The 25313-nt window shown below is 45.9% G+C and overlaps 1 protein-coding gene across 4 annotated transcripts in view; it reads right to left on the bottom strand.

Annotated features, from left to right (window-relative positions):
- Positions 1 to 25313, bottom strand: part of CFAP70 (cilia and flagella associated protein 70) — a 1288671-nt gene that overhangs the window by 1159973 nt on the left and 103385 nt on the right. For all 4 annotated transcript variants that reach the window (XM_078662924.1, XM_078662925.1, XM_078662923.1 and 1 more), the window contains one exon: positions 2985 to 3171. In XM_078662924.1, the coding sequence (XP_078519050.1) occupies positions 2985 to 3171 (187 nt within the window). The remainder of the gene's footprint in view (positions 1 to 2984; positions 3172 to 25313) is intronic.

Raw genomic sequence — 25313 nt, 5'->3', positions numbered from 1 at the left:
TAAGCTAGGATCACAGGGCTGTCTGTTTTCTTTTCTAATAGATTATGGTCCAGCTGCCTCTTTCTGTCCTTTATGGTTTTAGATTGAAAGGTACTAAACATGTCATAGAGCGAAGGCTTGCACGTTGGATAAAGGCAATCAATACATTGTTCTTGTGGGTCATCAGTAAAGATTTTCTTCTGCCCACGAAATGAACAGGACTTGAACAGAGATTTCATCTCTCTGTCAGCCATGGTGACAGCTGATGACGGATGAAGGGTCTTCCTGGATCAGAAATAAAAGAAATATACCATTAAAGCAACTTACAGTAGTCTGAAAGCTGAAGGTAGGGCTGGTGCATCCCAGGATAAACAAGCAGGGGAAAGGAATCCAGAGTTACTAAAGTTTATATAACCCACCCTGTGATGCCAAAGGTAAAACTAGAGGAGACAGCAGTTTCCTGGTCGAGTTTATTTAAAGAATGGAGGTTACTGACTGTGTGTGCTGGTGACTGTGGTGAAGAGGAGGAAATGGGGCACACAGTGGCCTAGGGTTTTAAAACAAAAGCGTCAGAAGTGATTGGGTGGTCTCCATGCTAGGAAAGAATGGGATAGTAGAAATGGTGTCAGTTTTAGAAGTAGGATGTGATAAATTGGAGAAGGAAGCAGGGGTCCTAGCTCTGACCACTTCCAGGCCTGAACAGAGGCAAACATGTGGGTTTTTACCACATGAAGTCGACCTTTAACCTGCCTGCTGATGTGTGCATTTTTTCCTAAAAAAATCTAAATCCCGATTCTGGTGCAAGTTCGTGCTTGTGCCTGGCCTTTGGTCTCGCAAGAAGGGATTTAAGGCTGAGAAGTGAGCAGGCGGATCTCATAGACCAAAGAGGGGATGTATTCAATCATGATTTTTCTCCTCAAACTGAGCCATAACCACACAGCAATGTGTGGCACAAGGGGCAAACATGGAAATTAGATGGTCAAAGGGAGGCATCAGCAAGTGGGGTAGTTCACATGACTAAAAGGCTGGCCATGGGGGGGGCTACTGGTAACAAAAAAAGGACTATCACTTACACACATGGCTGTAATAATACTCTTATTTCTCTCTTATTACATTTTATTGATTATATCATGATTTTGGGTCGAGCTAAATTCAGAAGGGGAACTGCATGGAAAGACAAACACACCTTGAAAAAATGCACCAAATTAGCAGGTAGTGCTGCTCAGAATGTAGTGAATTTATAGTCCTTTCTTTGTTTTCTATTATGGAAATCTAGCTCAAGAAACGAGGTCAACCCGGTCGATTCTCTGGTTGGCCACATGATAAGAAGTATGGCCAGGTAGGGCTACTGATAGAGAGAAGGGGTTTGTGACACATTAGATACCTGCTGTAATAATTTGTATCTGTATTTGATGTATGTAAGACTGGACGCATGGACATTTTGCACTGGCACCTGCGTGTAAAAGATGAGTCCCTTCTGACTAGGCTCCTGAAACAGCACAGACTGGCCATGCGAGGAAAGCAAACAAGGATGCGGCACAATTATTAAATGCATATAACTCACTAGGATTGCCCAGATGGCCATTTCTCTCTAAACACCCAACACCTACGCTAAACGGTCCCAACACTGATACCTCAGAGAAGGTCATTAAAAAAATCCCAAACACAAATGCATTGGCTAAAATTAAAAATGGCAGAAACTGTGACTTGCAGGAAAAGATAAAATAAGGTTGCTCATACAAAGTCACAAAGAGACAGCTGTGCAAGAAAATAGGAAACTGAGGTGGCAATTCAAAAATCCGGTCTATATGACATTAGCACAGCACACCTTTAAGATGGAAGGTTTTTATACACCGATTTTACGTTTGGAGTCTTTTTTAATGTTTTTATTATCTATAATTCAAAATCAATAGATTCGGAATAGGATCTTATTTACGTAACTTCTTATGTTTTGTATCGTCATTATGTCATCCAATACAAAGAAGAGTGCAGGGCATCCTTACTCTGAGAGTTATACACCAACACGTGCTTCTCCCAGGGTGGAGTTACCCGTAAGCTTCCTCAAGCCAAATCTTATAAATGCATTATAAACCATTAGAACTATAGGAGTCTGTTATTCACTGGCTACTTTCATGCCAACGCTTTCAGACTGTGGATTAGACGGTGTTCTGTGGAGAAGAATTGAGTTAGAACATTATTAGGAAGATATTGTTTTATTTTCTTCCTTTGTCTGAATTAAAATTGGAATTCTCTCATGAAACACATTGGGATGTTCCATAAGCTTGTGACTAAACTGAGGTGTTATAAAATGATGTGACTAGAGAAACTGCTAGGCTTCATAAAAGTTAACCTTCAACACCTACACCATTCTCCATGAGCCCTTGGCCAACTCTGCCCAACCCGTTCCCTGAAGAAACACAGAAGCTGTTCTTTAGATACTGTTTAACTTGGACAAGCGGTGAGTGGGGCAATGTTTAAATATCTGAATGAGGCTTTATCACTTTACAAAGTGAAGGTTCACGTCTGAATGGATGTATGTGATGCTTCTTTTATTGGTTGATCTTTTTTTCTACTTAGGTATAATTCTGTATTTGTTTTTTGGACATGCATGTGCTATTTTTAAAGTGATGGTCGTGGTTTTCTCAGAGTCTGCCACGATAGAGTATACTGTGCATCTTTCTGGGGTTTGCAGAGATAGGGGGGTTCCCATTGTCAGAGCTCCCAATGCTATTTTCTATTTCTATGTATTTTTGTACAGTTTGTAAAGGGGATGGCGACCCGTAGGGATATCATTTCAACAGCGGTTTTGCTTTACATTGATTCTCACTGGAATTCGGCGGAACTTTACATTGTTTACATGTCAACTAAATACACAGCACGTTTCTGTGGGATTAGCTGCCACAAGACAGCGTGTGTGAGCTTTCCCCTTTCGGGGCTCTTGCACCCCGCCCCCCCACCCCCATACATTCACCCACGTCACACTGCGCTTCACACGCCTTACTTACAGATGACAGGCTTGTGGGCGACGTCGTCCAGCGAGATCGGCCCTTCTGCGCTGCATTCGAAGCTGGTCGTGAAGTTGTACTCCACCGCTTGGTCAGCAGACAGCTCGTGCTTTGGGGAGTCTCCCAGGTGAACGTTGTTAAACTCCAGCCGCACAAAGGTCAAGGTGCTGCCTCCTTTAGCACCCTTCTGTGGAGGGCAAACATTAGGGGAAAGGTCAAGGATGGTAAGAAAATGTTACTCAGCATCACAAATCACAGCACCTGCTCTCTAGACTCCTTCGTACTACCAAGACTTGGGAACCTTAGGCCTGAAGGAAAAACCTGAGCAACATTAGGAATATCATCCCATTCCTTTGCCCCTTCTCCTCAACCACCCCAAGCATGTCACACCATGATTTACACCATGGCATGCAATCTACTCTGAAGGTAACTTGTGAAAGAAGGTTTGATGTTTACAGTATTAGAGTTACCTCAGTGAATAACCACTCCCTACTTTGCGGCGCATTTGGAATGTCTCAGTTTTTTCTGTAGGACTACCACAACCATTAAATACAGGTACCACAATTTCAGGTACTTACCGGCTGTGGTTTTTACCATAATGTTATGAATTTTCCTGCTTAAAATGGGGAATATTATGTGGAATCACAGATTTGCACATATGTTTCCGGAAGTTTTGTTTCTTTCTGAGCAGTTATCTTTGCCATTTTTTTCTAGTTTCGAGAATAGTTAAAGCAGAAAATTATCCAATGTAACTTTTTTTCCGGCGAGACCCAAAATTCCGATCCTGGTGCACACTTGTGCAAAGAACTGGTGCTCCCTAAGTACTCAGAACGAGCACATGTGTGTCCTGGTGGTTTTTCATATTGCCACTTCTTGGAAACAGGTCATCTAGCATGTGCGTTGGTTGCACAATAATGCAACGGCAAGCTCCCTTTAAAAAGTATTGAAAACAACAATTAGCCCACAATGGAACAGAGCATTTCACGTATAATGTTCTGGGACATTCTAGAACTAGCCCATAAAAAAGTTATACATGCCCCTGTGTGCTGCCTTGGTTGTCTTGGGACGAGCATGGATACCATGAAAAGAGAACCCTATGGACGATGCAAAATTAAGAAACTAAAGACAGAGTGTAGTGAATTTTCACCTTATCCCAAATAGCCCAACAATTAATTATGTGCTCACCAGAAATACTCAAAGATTGTTTTACAGTAAGGTTTCCAAGAGTTTTATTCGCCAGTGTGGTGGGATGCCTAATGAAAGAAGCCAGAAAATGTGATCTCCTGGCGGACATGTCAACATATGAATAACCTATGTGATGACTAATGAAGGAGAGGGGACGCCTTCCTTGTTTCTATTAAAAAAGAATTTAAAGTTCTGAAACATAATGATTCTTAGGTTTACCCACATTTCTGACAAAGGTAATGATTACTATAAAAAACCTTTGTAAGTGGCCAGGGACTCACATAGAAGCCTTCAAAGCATGGTAAAGAACAATATTTAAATCCCATTACTGTCAAATCAATGCAGTTTCATCCTCCTGCTTCAACACACTCTTCCTGCTTTGGAAGATTTTCAAGTGGACCCCCACTGAGTCCAGGAAAACTGTCACCCATGCACTCGTCAGCAGCAGACTCGACTACAGCAACACACTCAACACCGGCACCACCAAAAAACTCCTTAATTAACTGCAGAACATCCAGAACGACTCTGCCATGCTCATCTGAATATCCCCCGCCGTTGCCATATCACCGGTCACCTGAGAGACCTCCACTGGCTGGAGGAAGAGCCTTCTACCTCGCTGTGAAGACCTGGAACTCCCTGCCTGCCTCTACATCTCAGGCAATCACTGTCACTGCCTCAACTCAGGAAGGACTTCAAGACCTGGCTCTTTGACTGAAACTTACGCAGAAACGCCGCCACTGCCAGGAGTCAGGAGAAGGGCCAGGTCCACAAGCCGCCACCGCCGGAGTCAAACAGTCACCAAAGCCTCGCGCCGCCGCCCCGGGGACTACATTACCCGGCAGGCTTAGCGGCGGCGCGCAACTGACGCTACAGACACGGGGAAAGAGCGCCAGCAGGCGCATTTAAACAGCGGATAGCCCCGCGACGCGGGACGCGAGCGGGACGCCGGGCGAAGACCGGCAAAGGCCGGGACGGGCCACCCCACCAACATTTTCAAAACCTTTGTTTCGTGAGTACTGTGGATTTAATTCTTTCTTACCTATTTTAACTCTAAGTTCTTGTCTGCCCAACGAACAATGCCACCAAAGGAGGTTAAAGGGAAAACTGACACTGCTGCATTTACAGGAGCTATGGACCTAATTATTAAAAAGATTAATTCTGTTGTTGATGAAAGTATTGTCATTATGGAGAGACGGGTTTCCCAGGAATTGGCCACTGCAAGACGATCTTCATTAGGCCAAATAGCCAATGCACAAACTCCTGTTTCCTCGGGTAGAGTTGTACCTAATGGGGGAGTCAATGTTTCACCAATTTTAGAAATTATCCCATTGCAGGAAACTAATAATGATACACTACATGTCTCAGATGGGAGCTCTTCTACTGTCTCAGAATCTCTTTTATTTTCACCGAATAAATTGCCCACTGCCCCCAATGTTGTCAAGGTGCATAACACAAGACAACAGAAAGGAGCTAATACAGGGACCATTCCCAAGGTGAAGTCAGACCCACCAATTACACACGGTGGTAGGAAGGTCAAAAAAAAAAGGGTTCTAAAAATATTATGGAAATACCTGTTGTCAGCGATAGTATAAATGTGGAGCATGATGCATTAGACAATGGGGACACGATCCAACCGATAGGGGCCCACCTAACTATAGGGGCTATGGAAGGAATTGTGAACACTGAGTCAAATATTATTCTTAACACATTGAAACTCTTATTGCGTCCACTTGAGGAGAGGTTGTGCAATGTAGAAACCTATTTAAAACAGATTGAGAGGGATATTAAGGGAATTGCAGAATCCTGCTTAAAAAATGCCAAACCTAGTGTAACCCATACGTTACCAAAGGCTAAGGTCACTAAATCCGTTGAGACATCAGTGGTGCCGATGAACCCACCGGTACCAAAAACTACTGAGGGGGTTTCTGAGGCAACGAAAGGGAGGGATGTATTGGAACCTAAAACAAGCAAACTAAATAAAATTAGTGTACCACAGGAGAGTAATGGCAAAAATTACAGTACAGAAAGCACTACAAAGACCATTAACCTCCCCCCAAAGGTTTGCCCACTTGTGGTTATCCTGGCTGGAGTGCCGGAATTGGGCAAGCATGAGGTAGAATCCTCTGGTTCCCTATGGAACAGGGTGGTCCAATGGCTGGATGTTAATAGACCACTACCCCCGTATATGATGGGCAGAATTCTTAATATCAGGCGAGTACCCTGGGTGGGGCATTTGGCAAAAAATATAAATGGGGATTGCATAATAACAAATTTGGACAATCCCAGAGTAGTGAAACATATCTGTAACTGGAGGTACCCTAGTTTAGTCACCACTATTCGACCTATTTTTACCCACCAGGCCATTTTTCATCTAGGGCAGATGGTTGGACAATGGTGCAGCGAAATGGTAGGGGGCCACGTGGTGGTTAGATTATATTTCCACCAACAACCGTTTCAATTGCTTAGATGCAGTTGATTGACTGCAAGACACCTCTCCCCCTCCTCTTTTATTGCCATTACGTCAAGGGTCTGTAGAACAGCTACCCGAATATCTTAGAGTTCCCGATTTAAAAGAGGTAGGATTTAGGGACACCAATGGAACAGTATGTTCTAGTACAAACATGTCAGCTGACCTAAAGGGGATAACTGTCACTTCAGATCAGTTTTCAAGTGGAGGCATAGTAGAGAAGGTCATAGCCTTAAAGACAGGAATAGTCTGTACAGACCTACCAGTAGTGGGCAGGTATGAAGGTTCTCGAACAGGGGCAATTAGAAGCCCAACTACACCTCCACCATTGAGTAGTAGAGGCACAAATGAAGGGTCGAATATAGTTAAATTGGTCTCATGGAATGTAGCAGGAATGAGTACAAAAATATGTGACCCTGATTGGAATAATTATATGAATACCTTTGATATCTGCGTTTTGCAGGAAACTTGAGCTACAAACCAAATACACAGAGTTGGATATAAAACATATCAGTTAGACGCGGTTCCATCGACCAGAGGACGGGCCTCTGGTGGTTTATTAATATGGGTCAGTGTATCTATCAATATCGGCATAAAAAATCTAAACATTGAATCCTTGGATTTACTTGGCCTGGAAATTACCACTGATGATAAAAGGGTGATATATCTCATCAATATCTACAATAGGCCATGTCCATCGTACAAGGAGTCACCATGCTTTGATAAACTTGAAATCCTTATGGACACTCTGGGCCCAGATGCAAGTGTAATTTTATGTGGGGATATGAATTGTAACTTTGAACCCATTATAGGCATGTATAAATTGTATGAAGAAGAGGATGCCGCTAATGGAATACCTTCCTTAGCTAGTAATGGGGCTGCTGCTGGGACCACTCTAGCTCTTCCGATCACAAGGTTACTCTCAAGCCACGGATTGAGGGCATGTAATGGGCGCCTGCCATCGGACACCCCGAAAGCTCCCACCTTCATGAGGGGTACATGTGAAAGCAAAATAGATTATGTTATTGTCTCATTTGACCTATGGCCATATACAAAAGATTTGATTGTTAAGGAAAGATTTGACAGCGATCACCGCCCCCTTGAAACTAGCTTTTTACAGAGTTTATTAAAGGGGTCGGAAGTAAGCGAGGGAGGTCAAAACCAAATACAACCACCCACGATAGACAACATTATTCTTAGCAATAATAGACGGTCTGTGAAATGGGCATACTTCTTGGGAAAAGAAGAGTTGTTGGACAAAATTTATTGTTCTCTTGCGAATACATTCGATTCATATAACCCTGTTGAATGTGTATCAGGTGAATTTATTAGACTGCACAAAGCCTTTTTCAACAAATTATTAGAACTCATGACAAAAAAACCTAAAAAAGGGACTGGTGTAGTGAATGTAATGCCTGTTGGTAAACCCTGGTTTAGTAAAGAGTGTCGTGTTGCTAAATCCACACTAATTGACGCACTTAAAACAAAAGGTGCTCTAGAAGTAAAAGAAAAAAGGAAAATATATAACAAAGTATTGGCAAAAGCAAAGTCTTCATGGGATGAAGAACTCTGGTCCAATATGTTGCTAGCGGCTAAGACAAAGGACCAGAAATTATTCTGGGATATAGTAGCTAAAGGGAATAAAAGGGAGAAAGGCTCGAGAGAGGTCTTCCTAGACGAGGCTACGTGGATAAATCACTTCACAAACCTTTACGCAGCGCAAGGGCCTGGGGGAGCAGTGCAGGAAGAGGGAGCTCTACCTGTCGTAGATGATGCATACCCACAGGTAGTTTTCAACTTACAGGAGACAGAGGCAGCTATTAACTCGGTTAAACAGGGGAAAGCCCCTGGACTAGACAAAATCCCAGGTGACCTCTTTAAACACGATATTGCTGTATGGGCGCCATATTTAAATCATTTGTGTAATATAGTTGCGGCTGGTGAACCAATCCCGGAGACATGGAACGGCGCAGAAATTATCACAATTTTTAAAAAGGGGGATAGAAGAGATCCAGCTAACTATCGCCCCATAAGTCTTTTAGATATAACCCAAAAAATATATGCCAGGCATATATTAAACCGTATTAATACATGGTTGGAACAAGAATCAGTTTTAACAAAATTTCAAGCGGGCTTTAGAGAAAAAACGGGAACCATTGATCAGGTTCTAAGGCTATGCTGCTTGTACTGGAAATATGTCATCATTCGCAAAGGCCACTTGTATGTGGCATTTGTTGACCTGCGAGCAGCATTTGACCTTATTCCTCGAGACCTACTATGGGAATCATTGAAATGCCAGGGACTCCCAGGTGATTTGTTAAACTTGGTGAAGGGTCTGCATAAGGATAATTACGCTAAGGTTAGGTGGGGCCCAAACGGGGAAATTTCACAATCTATCCCTATAAAAAGGGGAGTACGCCAGGGATGCGTGCTGGCTCCTACACTCTTCTCCCTTTTTGTTAATGATATCCCGTCCTATATGGAGAAGTGTGACAATGATTCACCTAGATTAGGGGGTGAACGGGTTCCGTCCCTCCTTTTTGCGGACGACACAATCCTTATTTCACAAACACCGCGGGGCCTCCAGAATTTATTAGAAAGGTTCCAGTCACATTGTAAGCTTAAAGGGTTAGAAATTAACATAAAAAAACAAAATATATGGCACTAAGCCCGCACAAAAGTTTCAGGAAGAACTTAATGCTAAATGGTCATAAGTTAGATCATGAGCAGAACTTCACATATTTAGGCGTATTAATTGATTCTCTATTAGCATGGAAACTGCAGTTAGAAAAAACGAAAATAGTGTTTAAACAAAACTGCCTTCCAATTTTAAAAAGGCATAATAAATGCCTGAATAAGGCAGTTACACCAGCTTTAGAGCTTTTTAGGTATAAGGTTCAATCGGCAGTACTGTATGGAGCAGAATTATGGGGACCAGTTTGTAGGAAAACTTTTGAAACCCTTGAGAATAAGTTCTTTAGGGGATTATTAAAAGTGCCCACTAACACCCCGCTGTTACCACTATTTCTGGATCTAAATATTAAACGTACTGACCAACATGCAATCTTGAGACCATTATTGCTGTGGGTCAGATTATTGACAACCCCCGAACTGAATGAATATAAAAAGGGGTTGAAAGAAGTTATGGATCTAGATAGTGGCAGCAAAATTTATTGGTTAAAGCACGTAAGATCCTGGCTGGTTAAACTAGGACTAGCCCATTTTTGGAGCGAGCCGGAATCAATGAGTGTGGGTTCAAGAAAAATTGTCAAAATGTCTTTCTGGTCCTATATAAGCTACGATTCTGTATATATAAAAATCCATGGCCCCTTAACTGAAAATTTTTTAATGGTTAAAGATGTGGCACACTTTGAGCCATTTTTGGATGAAATACAGCCGCCACTAGCTAAAACCTTGTATATAAAATACAGGTATGAAACATTGAGAACTAAAGCTCTTAAGAAAAGTTGGGTGAAGATAAACAGTGATCTCTGCACTCTATGCTCTAACAATGCAAGGGAAGATGTCTTACATATATTATTTTTTTGTCCAATTTATGCGAAGTCAAGGAAAAAGTGGATCGTGCCGCTATGTCGCATTATTGGTTTGAACTCCTATAAAGAGGCTGGTAGAATTTTAAAAACAGACACCAGTCAAGTAATTGTGTTTGGCATCAGTAGATTTCTTCTTGCTGTTAATTTTATTAGATTAAAAATGGGTCTCCATTTCTAATCATATTACTTCACGAAGTCCTTTTAAAATTAATACTATTATGATTGTTATATACGCCAGTATTAAAGGACGACTGAGTATACCAACCTTTGTATTACTATTTTTTATCATCATACTGTAATTTTTTAATTATCATGCCACGGTGGTTATAAATTTAATAGTTTTCTTAGCGTGTAAATATGTTGACTACTTTTAACTTTATATTTATTAAATATGTGATGTTTTTCTGGCCGAAATACCATGAATTAAATATGATGAAGGATATCGGGATGAACTGAATCGAATTGATAATGAAATGCAACTCTGAATAGACACCTCATATTCTACCTGTGTCTTGATTACTATAAAATTGTATTTTAATGAATTTTAATTGTATATCTTTTATGATGCTATTGCAACGAAATAAAGATTATTGAATTGATTGAATTGACTGAACCGCAGATTGTGCCCCCCCCCCCCACCGCCCCTGTGCCTTGAGACTCTGATGGGTAAGTAGTCATTCTTTACAAGAATCCTGATTGTTTGATCGGGCATCCAATGAAGTGACCATTTACTGGGTTGGACAGATGGTGAAATGGCAAAATCGTTCGGGTCTGTTCTCATCAATGCTCCTTACTGGAATGCAGCATGGTGTACCTGGGTAGCCCGTTGGAATGTGCACTTGAATGGGAACAGATATATTCCAGAGACACTACAAATACACTTATGATGACACAATATTAGATATAAGAGCTGAGACCCACACACCAATCCCGACCTTGCATCCAAAAGTTGACCTAAGTCCTTTACCTGAATATGAGTTATAGTTGTACGAGTATACAAACAAACAAAATGCATAAATACATGAGCACAACACTGGTGGTGTTTCCATTTAATAAAATCGTAACACAAAAGCCAATAAACAATGGATTGGAAAATGTAGGTCTTAAGAATCACATACACATCCTTTGTCAGTCAGATAAATCTGTAACATTTTATGGAACATTGTATATCAGCACTGCCCTGATTATACTTGCCGTTGTGAGGGCAGCCAAAACACTCCCACGGGTGACTTTATTTTTGGGAATTTCACAATCCCCTTGTAGTTCTCCATTAAGTGAAGGTAAGAAAGAGGAAATTAGACTTTGGAAGGTTGCTACCTGCTGGGATGAGATCAAGGCCTGGCAAGCCAACATCATCAAGTGTGATTAGGGTGCCTGCATTATGATGTCATCTTGACAGGGGTTTAGGAAGCAGTTCTGTTTCCTTGCTGTTCACTTTCTTATCTAATCAGTACTATTCACATTAGAGAGATCAAGCAGGTTGTACGTTAGAGTATAGCTCTAATTTGATTTTTGACTTATATAGCGTACTATGCCCTAAGGCATCAAGGCACTGCCATCAGAAAGGAGCACTCTGCAGGCGGGGCACTTAAGAGAGGGAATACAAACAAGTCCATAAATTCTTACGGAAAGCCATGTGATCAGTCAGGCGAGCAATGTGGTTTGGCAATGTATTCCACAACTTGGCAGCCGCTACTGAGAAGATGCGGTCACCCAATCTCACCTTTCGAGCCCTCGGAACAAACACTTTCCTCAGAGAAGGAGACCGTAGCTTTCTTTTAGGTGCGTACTGTTGGAAAGCTAACCTCAGGGCAAGTGATCCATCTTGGTGTAGAAGTATAGTGTACAAGGGAACCCGATTAGGTAGCTGCGGACCTCGGGTAATTTGTTATTATAAAGAACAAAGGTCCTTAGCTTAGTTGCTGATAGAAAAAATTCCCCCATAGACTTAAATAAGACCTATGGTTCTGTTTTCCAATGTCCAGCCGGACAAGGGAATATTTATTTTGACAACAATGTAAAGAATTTGAACATAAATGTAACAAGGAACAAAATATACATTGGGCTCAAACATGTACCATGTTAGGGGGGGGGAAAGGGAATAGATGAAATAGAGTAACAGGCAAAAAAAGGGAGCACAAGGAGGCTTACAACATAATACTTTTTAGCGTAAGCTCAAACAGACAGTTATTGCAATGCAATTTACACATTGGAACAATTACAATACTGTCAAGACAGTCGACGTGACGTTTCGATCCCTAGCTCCAATTATCAACTGGGATCATCTTCAGGACTAGTTATAATGCTATTGCCTGATTTATAGTAGCGCCTTGGCCAAGCAATGTTGGAGAAGAACTTCTTGGGGAATGCGGTGAACGTAACAGTACGCTTTCAAATAATGGAATTAAGGCCTGATTAGCCTTCAATGGTGAAACGGCGTCCAGGGGCGGTCGCAGCCGATGGCTGTCAGAATTCCTGGTAGATCTCATGTAGTTCAGAGATTAGGCGTACTGGGTCCCTTCCTGGGCAGTGTGATGGCTGAAAGCGGATTCAGCCATCACGCTGCCCAGGAAGGGCATTTTATGCTTAGTAGGTATAGGATCCATCCCAGACACGCATACTTTCAGTGATTTGTTGATTATTGGACCTGTTCTTGTTAAAAATGTATCTATTGTTTGCTGCCAGAACTCATCTAATATAATGCAGCTCAACATCATGTGTATGTAACCGGCCAGGCCCATTCCACATTTTTGACAAGTGTTGGATCTTAAGGGGTCTATTTTCTGCAGCATACATGTTCTTACTTAGGTTGTGTGTACAAAATGAAATTGCGTCAGCTTGAACCTTGTGTTGCTCTCTCCCATTCCATGCTTGTCAGCCCTCACCCTCAAATTCATCGTGCCATCTCTCTAACCCTTCTCCTGTCTCCTATGCAGAAAACCGTGGCTCACTTCCAAGGCACGTTGGCTATAAACGAGCAACCCGCCACCCCAGGCATGTTCCAGTTAATGGAGAGCATGCCCGTTCCCTAAAGATAACATGGCAGAACAACATTTTCACTCCTCTGGTGTTCTTTTCACTGGAATGGGCACCAAGAGTTAATAGATTCTGTATGATAGCACGAACTACATATCTCCACACTAACACAGCTCCCACCTTTAGCTTCAAAAATGCACATTGTAAAATAAATGACAACAAACGGATAGCACTTTGAGGTAGCTGGAAATATATTTACATTCCTTTTTTTTTTTTTTATTTCCGAAATTCTTTATTGTATATAGAAAAATATAATTTTACATACAGGGACGAGGCTTATACATGAGTGGAAGAAGAAAGAAGAAAATAGACTGAAGAGGAGAAAGGAGGAAGTAAGGAAAGAAAGGGGGGGGGGCGGGGGGGGAGCGGTAGTCCGTACTCTTGAGATCATTCGCCAGTTCGTAGTCTCATAGTCTCATAGTTCGTATTGCGTCCATTGGTGTTCCATGGCGTTTGTACGTCTCTGTGATCAATCATCTTGTGCCCCGCGCCGCCCCGGGGGGACAGTGGAGAGAGATATAGATAAAGTAGGAGATGTGCACGGTGTTCTGTTATCACAAACCTATTTCAGCAAGCGCCCTCAGATGTATCTTGTTCACGCCTACGGTGGCTTGTGTGATGACAGGTAGTGGTCTAAGGACCCCCACATGGTCGACTGCTTGTGCGTTTTCGGTGTGTGTTTTGCTGTGATGTTGTCCGCCCCCCTGAGGAACGTGACCCAGTTGAGCCACGCCTGTGGAGCCGCCTTTGATGTGTCCTTCCAGTTAGTTAGGACTATTTTGACTGCGGCTGTCAGCAGGAGATCTATGAGGTCCCGGTCCTCTGTCTTTGTGATTGCCTGGGACGTGAACCCTAGGGCCAGGCTTGTGAGGTCTGTTTGTATGTCTATGCCTGTGATCTCGTGGATAAGTGTTCTGATCTTCCCCCAGAAGTCCTTGATTTTTGGGCATTTTAGTAGGAGGTGTTCTAAGTCTCCCCTTTCTTTATCACAGTTCCAGCACACGTCGCTGTCTCTAATGCCTACGGTGGCTAATCGGGCTGGTGTCCAGTATGCCTTGTGTATCAGCCAGAATTTTGTCTGGTTCAGCGTGGCCGTCACTTTTTTCCGACTAGTGGACCTCCATAGGTCTGCTTTAGCGTCCTCACTAAGTGCTTGACCTGCTGCCTCCCCCCAGAAGTTTATGACCTTGTCATTGAGTTTGGTGTGTTTGGGGCCTAGGATCTTGTAGAGGTGTGCTACCTGGTGTCCTAGCGTGTTCAGGCTGTTAGCCAGCTGTATTATCGAGGGTGTCTGGGTGTTGAGGTTCGCCTTCCTTATTGCGACTTTTATCTTCAGGAAGTTGTATAGTTCTACGCTGTTTAGGCTGTACTCTCCTTTCAGGGTGTCGAATGTTACGTCAGCGCCCTTGTTCTTAAGGTCCCTGGCTGTGGATATCCCTTGGCTATACCAATCGTGCATGTCTAGGACCATACCCCTGTATTTTAGGGATGGGTTGTGCCAGATTGATTCAAAGGGCCCTCCTTTGACGCTCGTGTTTAGAAGTTTGTCAATTTTCAGCAGAGCTCGTTTTGTGTTTCTGAGTACCGGGTTGTCTTTGATTGCCGGGTGTTTGGTGGCCGTGAGGAGGGTGATGGGTTTCATACCTTTTAGCAACCCCTGTTCTAGTGTTAGCCATGCCGGTGTGTAGTCCTGTCTTGGGTCCAGCCAGTGCAGTCCCTGTCTAGCTAAGCACGCCTCGTGGAATCGTTTGAAGTTTGTTATGTTTAGCCCCCCCTGTTCCTTTGATAATCTGAGTTTTTGCATGCTTATTCTGGCCCTCTTCCCTCTCCATAGGAAATCGTTCAGTATCTTGTCTACCTTTTTGTGGAAGTCATCTGTGTTGGTTAGGGGTAGCATGGCTAGCATATAGTTCACCATTGGTGTGAGCATCATTTTTATTGTTTCTACCCTCCCCCACCATGTTGTGAACTTGGGTGACCACCCGTCTACTTTGGCCTTGATTTTCTGGATTATAACCTGTTCATTATGTTCTAGTGTCGTGCTCAGGTTCCTCTCAAAGAGAATGCCTAGATACTTAATAGGTTTATTTTGCCACGCTAGGCCTGACGTTCCTAGTACTGTACTTGTTGTGTGGATGTTTAGGGGCTTGCACTCTGATTTGTCCTTGTTGAGTTTGTACCCTGAGACCTGGGCGTACCTCTCAATTGTGTCTGTCAGTGCATTGATAGATCTCTCAGGGTCTTCTGTCATTATTAAGACATCATCTGCATACGCCGCTAGCTTAAATTTTTCTCCTCCTATTGGCACCCCAGCTATATCTTCGTTCGTTCGTATCATTGTTAGGAGCGGTTCTATTGCCAATAGGAAGAGGCCAGGTGAGAGTGGACAGCCTTGTCGCGTACCTCTGCCCAGGTTTAGTATGTTTGAGGTGCCGCCGTTCACTACCACTCGCGCCTTGGGGCTGTTGTAAAGCGCCATCACCATCCTCCTGTAGTTGGGTCCTAGCCCGAATTTCCCCATGCAGTGATCTAGATAGGGCCATGAGACTCTGTCAAACGCTTTTTCGGCGTCCAGGGCTATCATTACGGCAGCTTTACTACTCTGGGCCGAGTGGTTGATTATATGGCATAGTAGTCTGGTGTTGTCATGGGACATGCGGTTTTTGAGGTATCCTACCTGGGAGTTGTGTATGAGTTTAGGTAGGTAGGCGTTAAGTCTGTTGGCTAGTATCTTCGCGTATATCTTGCAGTCTACATTTATGAGTGAAATCGGCCTGAAGTTCTTCGCCTCTGTCGTGTCCTTCCCTTCCTTTGGTATGACTATTATATTTGCCTCAGCCATTGATGGGGTCATGCGTCCTTTGTGGACGCACTCCTCAAATACCTGTTTCAAAGTGGGTTGGAGTGTGGTCAGGTATTGTTTATAGAACCCTGCTGTAAAACCGTCAGGCCCTGGTGCCTTGTTTTCTTTGAGGCTGGCCGTGGCTTTCCTTATCTCTTCCTCTGTGACTGTTAGCTCTAGGACGTCTCGTTCTCGGTCTGTTAGTGTGGGTGTGGCTATGCTGTTAAGGAGTTCCTCGCCCCCGTCCTCTTTTAGCGCGTCGTCTCTTGTGTATAGACCCTCATAGAAGTCCCTGAATACCTCCAGGATGTCCTTATTAGCAGTCTGGGCCTTGTTGTGTTTGTCTTTGATTGCCCCAATTGTGTGCTGCTTTTGTTTCCCTTTCAGGTAGGTTGCTAGGTTTTCCCCCGCTTTGTTGGCAGTGCATAGGTTGACTGATTTGTATTTGTTGATCCAGGTCCCTGCTCTTTCGCTTAATATTCTGTTGAGCTCATACTTCAGTTTGGTTAGCTTTGTGAGTGTGTTGTTGTCTTCTAGGCTGGCTATGTGGCTGTTCTCTAGTGTTTTGATCTCTTTCTCCAGGTCGGCTATTCTTTTGTTCCTTGCTTTGTTCATTTTCCCCTTTATTGTCATTACTATCCCCCGTATGGTCGCTTTAAGGGCGTCCCATAGTACCTCTCTGGGTGTTTCTGGTGTATCGTTGATTGTCAGATACTCTTTAATTGCTGTGTCTATCTCTGCCTTCGCTGATGTGTGTTGAAGAAGGCCGTCATCGAATCGCCACCTGCGTGTTGGCTTTTCGTTGTGTCTGCCTGATAGGGATAGGCTTATATGTGCGTGATCTGATATTGTTCTGGGTCCTATCTCTGTGTGGTCTATGAGGTGGGTGTGTGTTTCTGACATTAGTATATAGTCTATCCGACTGTAGGAGTTGTGGGGGTTGGAGTAGAATGTATATTCTCTGGTGTCCGGGTTGCTTAGGCGCCACGGGTCTTTAATCCTCAGTTTTGAGCACAGGTTTCTAAGGATGTTAGGGCTAGTAGTTGGGTAGCGTCTGCAGGGGTGCTTGTCAATTGCTGGGTCAAGGACTTGGTTAAAGTCTCCGGCGACGATCAATAGGTCTTCCATTGGTAGGTTGTGTAACTGGGCACCTATCCCCTCCCAAAATTGTTTATCCTCACTGTTAGGGCCGTATATGTTTGCGACATGGTAGGTCTCTCCTGCTCGCTTGAGACTGGTCACTAGTGTCCTGCCCTGGGTATCTGCTTGGTAGCTTGTAAGAGACAGGTTCGAGTTTTTGCTGATTAGTGTTATTACCCCATTCTTTTTGTTCTGGGCTGGCGATCCCACCACCTCCCCTATCCAGTTAGCTCTTAATCGCGGGATGTCTGCCTCTTCTAGTCTGGTCTCTTGGAGCACGTAGATGTCGCTTTTAAGTTTCCTTAGGTGTTCGAGCACCTTCCTTCTTTTTACAGGGCTATTCAGCCCCATGACATTTAGGGAGACTATTTTGATATCTGACCCTATGCTATTCTGGCCGTTATGTGTCATTAATGCTTCTTTGTGTTCGCTGTGCTGGTGGGCTACCATTAGGCTCTTTTGCTCTCCTCGTCATGTGCCTATTCATGTCTTCGTGTTTCCTTTTGCTCCTACTTGGTGCGAGTGTGAAAGAGAAGTAAAAGATGCAAGAGTTGCAGAGAAATGAAAGATAGTCAGTAAGCCCATGTATAGAACCCCCCCCCTCCCCTTTTCTCCCCCTCCCCACTCCCCCATTCTCGCCTTCCCGCCCCCCTCCCTCCCTTACTTGCAAAAAGGGTGTGCGACGACAAAGTTCCTCTGCTCGCATCATCCCTGAGGTAGAGTTGGTTTCTTCTTTGGCTGTTGGTGTGTCTCTTTGCTCGGGTCTCTTTTATGCCCTTCAGTCTCTCTATTGCCGGGGAACTTCCTTGTCTTTACATTATGAGGTAGATACGCTGTTCTGTGTTCCCCTGCTGATGCTTGACGTGTGTCTCTTACTCCGACTGTTCGTTCAGCGGCGACGCGCTCCTCTTTGCTGCCCCTGGGCTTTTGTTCTCCTCCATGTCCTCCACTGCTGGACCTTGCAGGTATTGTTTTAGAGCCTCTGGGCATTCAAAAAACATCGTCTTCCATTTGTCTGTTACCTTGAATTTTGTTGGGCTGACGAAGCTGAACGTGGCTCCTCTTCTCCGCAAGGTGTCTCTTTGTGTCAGGAAGCCTTTCCTTAACTCCACTGTCGGCTTTGAATAGTCCTGGGTCAATACTATCTTGTTGCCGGCCCACGTTAGATTCTGATTTTTCCTGGCGAAGGCGAATATGGCTTCCGTCTGATTTAGTCTCAGCGGGTTGCAGATTATCGCTCTTGGGCCTCTGCCTGTGGCTGGTTTCCCTGCTGGTACCCTGTATGCCTTTTGTACCTCGAAGCCTCTTTGGAAGGTGATACCTGTAAGTTGTGGGATCATCTCCTCCAGCATGGCGGCACAGGAGCCTGCCTTATCTTCAGCCCCTTCCGGCACTCCTAGTATTCTTACATTGCCCCTTCTTGCCCTGTCGTCCTTCTCCGCCAGCTGTTTTTGTACAGCATTTGTGGCTGTTCTCAGCTCTGCTATGGCCTTGGTGTGCCTACTTGTTTCATCTTCTACCGAGCTTATTCGGCTTTCTGCAGCTTCTATTCTCGTGTTTGTTTTGTGGAGGTCCGCTCTTATGGCCGCCATCTCGAGTTGCATGTTCTCCAGCTTGAGTTTTGTCTCTCTTCCCACCTCATTGCCTTCGTTCACTTTCCGCAGGATGGTCTCAAGAGTGACAGGCTCGCCTCTTGCTTTGGACGGGGACCCTTGGTTGTCAAATTTTGGTTTCTTCTGCTGCTCACTTGTTGGTTTCCCATCACTGCCCGCCATTGTTCTGATGCCCCTTCTTGACAGGATGTTGACCAGCCTCCCTCCTGCTTGTGCAACCTTTGGTGTGCTCGTTACTTTTGGAGTAGGCGGTTGGGCAGCTTGTCTGTATCTGCTCGGTTCCCTGATGTGTCTTGTTCTTGTTTTTGCCTTAGGTCCTGCCAGCGTGCAGGCTGCCCTGTTCACAGGGCCCTTGGCTCTTTTGCGTCTCTGCCTTCGTCGAGGCGATGTACAAGGAGCGCCCGTGGGCTGTTTTGGCGCAGTGGCGGAGTTTCGCACCACAGCTGAGAATTTTAGCACTCCCTTCGCTCTGTGCAATCTGTGCACTCTCTGTGTTGCATGTTTGCTGCCCGGGCTGTTTATGGCTGTTTATGGCTGTTTTAAGGCCGATTCGGCTATGGATGTTTTGGGGGGGGGGGGTGCTAGCTCTGCCCGTTCTGACTCCCTCTGCCTGTTGTCTCACAGGAGTGGCCGATTCAGCTAAAATTCAGCAAGCTCAGTGTCTCGTGCCTTTGCTGGGGTGCTGTCCCCTTTCTCTGACCCCTCTCTGCGTCTAGCGTGTGCTCGGGGTGTCATATATCGCGTCGTCCCCGTTGCTCTGCGCAGCTACCCTTGTTTCCCCCTTGTCCAGCGTCAGTGAATGAAAATATGCCACTTTTGTTGTTCGCACTAGTTCGCACTAGTTCCTTGCCCCTTCCGGTCCTGTCTGATAATCGACGCGCTGACTGGGCTCCTCTCCGTCTTGCACTCGCTAGGCTCTCGCCTTACGCTCTCAGCGCGCCTCTCCTCTCAGGCGGCGGTCTCGCTCCTCAGCCCTTCCAGCTCCTAGCGTCAGTTGCTTGCCGCACCTCTCTTCAGCATCCGATGGTCGCGCGTCTCCGTCTCCTTGTCCGCTGTCGCTTTCCTGCTGCCTTGTGCCTCCCCTTCCGCTTCCGGGTCACTCGGCCGCCTACCTTCCGTCTTCCGCTTAAAGTCGGGGAAGACTTCCGGCAATGGCGCCTTGTAGCCACTTACTTCCGGTTCGCTTGATTTCGGTCCCCCGACGCTGGAGGTAGATTGGCTTCAGGAGAGGTTTGGGTCGCTTGCTTCCGCTCCTTTCCCTTTGTGCCACGATCTTCCTCTTCTTTTTATTGTTGCTGTGGATAGTCGTCCGCTTGGGCTCATCAGACTTGCCTTATTGTGGCTGGATCATGTTTATTTTTTTATTTTTTTTAGCCTGTCCTGACAGGTCTCCAGGCGCCGCTGCCTTGTTTCAGAGGTGGGGCTTCTTTCCTGTCTCTCGCTCCGTGGCTCCGTGGCCTTCCCCTTCTTGCCTCACACCGCCATCTTGCTTCTTTGCGCTGTTGTGGGTGCTCGGTGGGTTCAGGAGCTCATTCCTCTTCCTGTGGTTGCGCTCTTCACCTCTTGCTCATCTATCAGTTGCACCGATCTTTCCCACGCCTTGTGCTGTCTCTTTTGTTCTGCTCTGTCCGGTTTGGCTGGTTGTTTACCCCTCAGGGATGTGGAGCTGACGGACCTAGACGACCGTCTCCATTGCCGTCCAAGCCACGCCCCGGAAATATATTTACATTCCATCCGCAAAACAGACTGCGGTAACGAGTCATGATTCAGGACCCCTGTAGTAAAACCACAGCGATGGCTGGTTCAATTAGAACCTAACAGTGGCACGTATTTGTATGTACCAGGATGAAACTTCACTAGAGACCCAGAAGAAGGCATTTCCTTGCAAGAATCATGGATGGGCAGCCCTGAGGAGTTAGTTAGGAGGCTGAGAATTCTAGACTTGTTGGGTGTTCCCAAGCTTACTAAGGAAAAGACAACCTATAACACCCACTACCGCCCCTTAAGTTGTATTTACGTATGCACACCACCGTGGGTAACATAGCACATGAGAAAAATTAGCGCAAGGCAACTTTCTGTGAATCCCTAGTATCCATTACTTCATCCATTTGTGCATGTAAGTCAGGCTCACACACGCAAAGGGGTCCCCAAAGGACCTCTTTCCCTTTGTGAATGTGGAAAGAAACATTTTTCAGGGGCAGGCTGTGGTCCCTGGAACCACTGCCTACTCGTAAAAAATGATTGTAAAATTTACATTTTTTCTTTTCCTTTTTTTTTTAAACACGTATCGTTTCTTCTTTTAGGAAAACCGGCTGCTTTGAAAACAAGCATTGGCAAAGCAATATCTATTGGCTTTGTCATTGCCTTTTTTACATGGAGCACATCAGTTGAGCAGCTGTGGAACATGGCTCAACTAAAACAAAAAAAAGCTTCTCTTTTTTACTTTAAGCCGTGTTGCATTTGCAGCTCAACTGCTGTGCAACATGTAAAAAAAATTGGCAAAGCCAATAGATTTTGTATAGGTGAAACCGATTGGCTTTGTTATTGCTTGTTGTTCATAAGCAACCCTCTCCTCTGGAAAGAGGATGTAGTGTAACGGCCAGAGCTGCCGACTGTGAGCCAGGTTTGAGTCTCGCCCTCGCTCAACATCCTGTGATTCTGGGCAAAACACTCAATCTCCTTTCTCTCCAGGATAGCACAGAGAGCACATAACTGTGTTTTTTCCCATAAAGCATGTTACTTTTGTTCAAGTGCTCAGCTGCTACAAAATGGAAAAACTGCACGTCACGTCACGCAGGGTGGAGGGGTGAGAGATCGGAGGGTAATGAATAATAGGAAAGGATAACGGTACAGTTAATTGCCAAACATCGTTATCTGAAGCAAACCTGGAAACCATCTTTACTGTATGTATTGAATTCGGTTTTAAATTATGGGTGTTTTGAGCGATTAAGGTTTGCACTGCAGCAGTTGCCCTGTAGCTGGACACAATGATATCTGAAGTATAAACAGTCTCCTGTTCGGCTAGAGACTTATCGCCAAACACAATGCCATTCATTCTTCAGCAGAGGGGCCCGCAGGGCAGTCGCGGCTCCTGGAGGGTAGGCTGCGGGGCGGTGGGGCGAGGGAGGAGCCGGCTGGAGGGGGGGGAGGGTGAGGGTAGTAAACTACGGCATACGGCCGAACGGAGGTAAGTAAACAAATAAATAAATAAAACGAATTTCGTTGCGCGCGCTGCATCGCATTTGGTAATGCAGCGCGCGCAATGAAATTCGATTTATTTAATTGTTTACTTACCTCTGTATGCCGTAGTTTATCTGATGATATACACAGTCACACATAGAGCTTGTTGATATCATCCACTCTCTGTTTATTTTAATCATACCACAGGACTCCACGAATAAAGTATAAAGGAGTACTCTGTAGGTATTTTTAATCATTAAATTCACGCACTTAGTTAAGACATCACATCACCGAAAAAGAACCTGCTCCACTGCATTCAGGTGTTGTAGCACATCCAGGTGGCACTCGGCCGCCTGGCTGGGACCCGATGATGAAGCATGACACCAACCAGGTTGGTGTGTGAGGGTTTTACTAAAATCCTTTGAAGGTGACATTACTTACCAAACTTGTCAGACAACCCACATTCCTGGGCCGTTCATTTTTGTTTATCTCTGTAGTTTACTTCACCCCATCCTGCTCCTCCCCCGCCCCGCCCCACAGCCCCGCTCCACCGCCCGCAGCACTCCCTCCAGGAGCCACTACTGAGGCGGGGCCCAATTATCACTTCCGCTTTATCCTGCGGGAGGGCTCTCAGCATACTCATGTCTGAGACTGTGTACTCCACAGGAGGAGAGGGGAGCGTGACAGATTACTGCCCGAGTTCTGGGGAGGAGATTTTTTGTGGGAAGATGAAATGCTGTTGGGGTTAAAACTGCTTCCAGACTCCACAGCATTAGGCTGAAGGCAAGGAGGAGGTGCTGACCAGCAAGGAAATTAGAGTGACGTGGGAGCCAGCCAGTGATAAGTAATGTAGTTTGGGAGTCACGTGGGAGTCAACCAATGGTAAGTAAAGTGAACGTGGGAGCCAGACAATGGTAAGTAAAGGTATGTAATGAGCGGATTCTAAGCCCCTTTTAAGATTTACTTTTTTAAATACAGTAGACTTTGCAAGCACAGGTCAAGTGCTGTGCAGGTGAAACCTAAAAATGGTTGCGTTATTTAAAAGCAATCACAGACATGGTGGTCTGCTGACCCCAGCCTGCCACCATGCCTGTGACTCTAGCCCATGGGTACTCACAAACTTTCTCTCAGGGGCCAAATTCACAGTGTGGTTTGTGGCTGAGGGCCGCACAGGTGGGGGCGGGGTCAGTGAGAGAGGGGGCGGGGCTAGAAGAAAAAAAACTGTGACCATGAGGTTGAACACCAGCCCCTACAGCGGATGTTTTCGTCCACTGAGCCACCAGACCCAGGATACGCACATCTCTCTCTCTCTCTCTCTCTCTCTCTCTCTCTCTCTCTCCCCCTTCCCTCCCTCTCTCTATCTCTTCCTCCCTTTGTCTCCCTCCCTCCAACCCTCTCTCTCTTTCTCTCTCTCCCTCCCACTCTCTCCCTCTCTCTTTCCCTCTCTGTCTCCCTCCCTCTCCCTCTGTCTCCCTCCCTCTCCCTCTGTGTCTCCTTCCCTCTCTCTATCTCTTCCTCCCTCTGTCTCCCTCCCTCCATCCCTCTCTCTCTTCCTCTCCCTCCCTCCCACTTTCTTTCTCTCTCCCTCTCTCTCTCTGTCTCCTTCCCTCCCACTGTCTCCCTCCCTCCCTCTCTCTCTGTCTCTGTCTCCCTCCCTCCCGCTCTCTCTCTGTCTCCATCCCTCTCTTTCTCAGTCTCCCTCCCGCTCCCTCTGTCTCCCTCCCTCTCCCTCTCTAATTTCTAATTTAATTTCTAATTTAAAATATTTCTAGAGCGCGGCGTACACCTTGCGGTTTCTTGGCGCTAGGGGGATTGGCAACTGAGGTAGAGAGACCAGGAGAAAGGATAAGAGGAGATATTAAGAGAGTTTAAGAGGGGAAGGCATGACTGAAGAGGAACGTTTTCAGATCTCTACGAAAGGGGAGGTACTGAGTGGCAGAGCGGAGATGGTCAGGGAGTGAGTTCCAGAAAGTTGGAGCCAGGGTGGAGAAGCTGGCCCCGCCCCACTTTTTGCGTGTGAAGCGAGGGGTCTGAAGAAGGGACTTGGAGGAGGACCGAAGTTCTCTTGCAGGTACATACGGATTGATTAATGAAGAGATAAAAGCGGGGGCAGTGCCCTGGCGGGCCTGGAAGGCCATGCATCCGATCTTAAAAAGAGAGCGTTCTTTTACAGGGAGCCAGTGAAGCTCCCTGAGAAGGGGGGTGGAATGGTGATAACGAGGAAGGCCATACACCAGCCGGGCTGCCTGGTTCTGGATAATCTGGAGTCTACGCAAACTGTACGCGGGGATACCATGGTAAAGAGCGTTTGCGTAGTCCAGTCGCGATATCACTAGTGCGGCCATGATGATCTTAAGTGCCTGGGGGGAAAAGAAACGGGAAACAGTGCGGATAGTGCGGAGAGTGAGGAAACAAGAGGATACCACGGAACTGATTTGTGAATGGAGAGTGAGCTGGTTGTTTATTTTGACACCGAGTGTTTTAACCGAGGTGGAAGGGGTAGGTGCGGGGCCGAGAGAGGGGGGCCAAAAGAGAGAGTTCCAGGGGCTGGATGAACCACCAGTGAGAACCAGCTCTGACTCCCTCCCTCTCTCTATCTCTTCCTCCCTCTGTCTCCCTCCCTCCACCCCTCTCTCTTTCTCTCCCTCCCTCCCACTCTCTTTCTCTCTCTCCCTCTGTCTCTCCCTTTCTCTCTCTCTGTCTCCTTCCCTCCCTCTGTCTCCCTCCCTCTCTCTCTGTCTCCCTCCCTCCTGATCTCTCCCTCCCTCCCGCTGTCTCCCTGTCTCAATTCCTCTCTCTCTCTGTCTCTGTCTCTCTCCCTCTCCCTCTGTCTCCCTCTCTCTGTCTCCCTCCCTCTCTCTCTGTCTCCCTCCTGCTCTCTCTCTGTCTCCATCCCTCTCTCTCTCTGTCTCCCTCCCTCTCCCTCTGTCTCCCTCCCTCTCTGTCTCCCTCCCTCTCTCTATCTCTTCCTCCCTCTGTCTCCCTCCCTCCATCTCGCTCTCTCTTTCTCTCCCTCCCTCCCACTCTCTTTCTCTCTCCCCCTCTCTCTCTCCCTTTCTCTCTCTGTCTCCCTCCCTCCCTCTCTCTCCTTCCCTCGCCCTCCCCTGACTCTCTCCCTCCCTCGCCCTCCCCTGAGTCTCCCTCCCTCTGTCTCTCCCTCCCTCGTCCTACCCTGACTCTCCCTCCCTCTGTCTCTCCCTCCCTCGCCCTCCCCTGACTCTTTCCCTCCCTCGCCCTCCCCTGACTCTCTCCCCATTGAGTTCAAAGAGCTCCCGACCCCCCCCACCCTTCCCCAGCGCGCACACAGCACAG

This window comes from Lissotriton helveticus, chromosome 10 (assembly GCF_964261635.1).
Source record: "Lissotriton helveticus chromosome 10, aLisHel1.1, whole genome shotgun sequence".
NCBI classification, from domain to species: Eukaryota; Metazoa; Chordata; class Amphibia; order Caudata; family Salamandridae; genus Lissotriton; species Lissotriton helveticus.
This window is presented reverse-complemented; position numbering and strand designations above follow the sequence as displayed.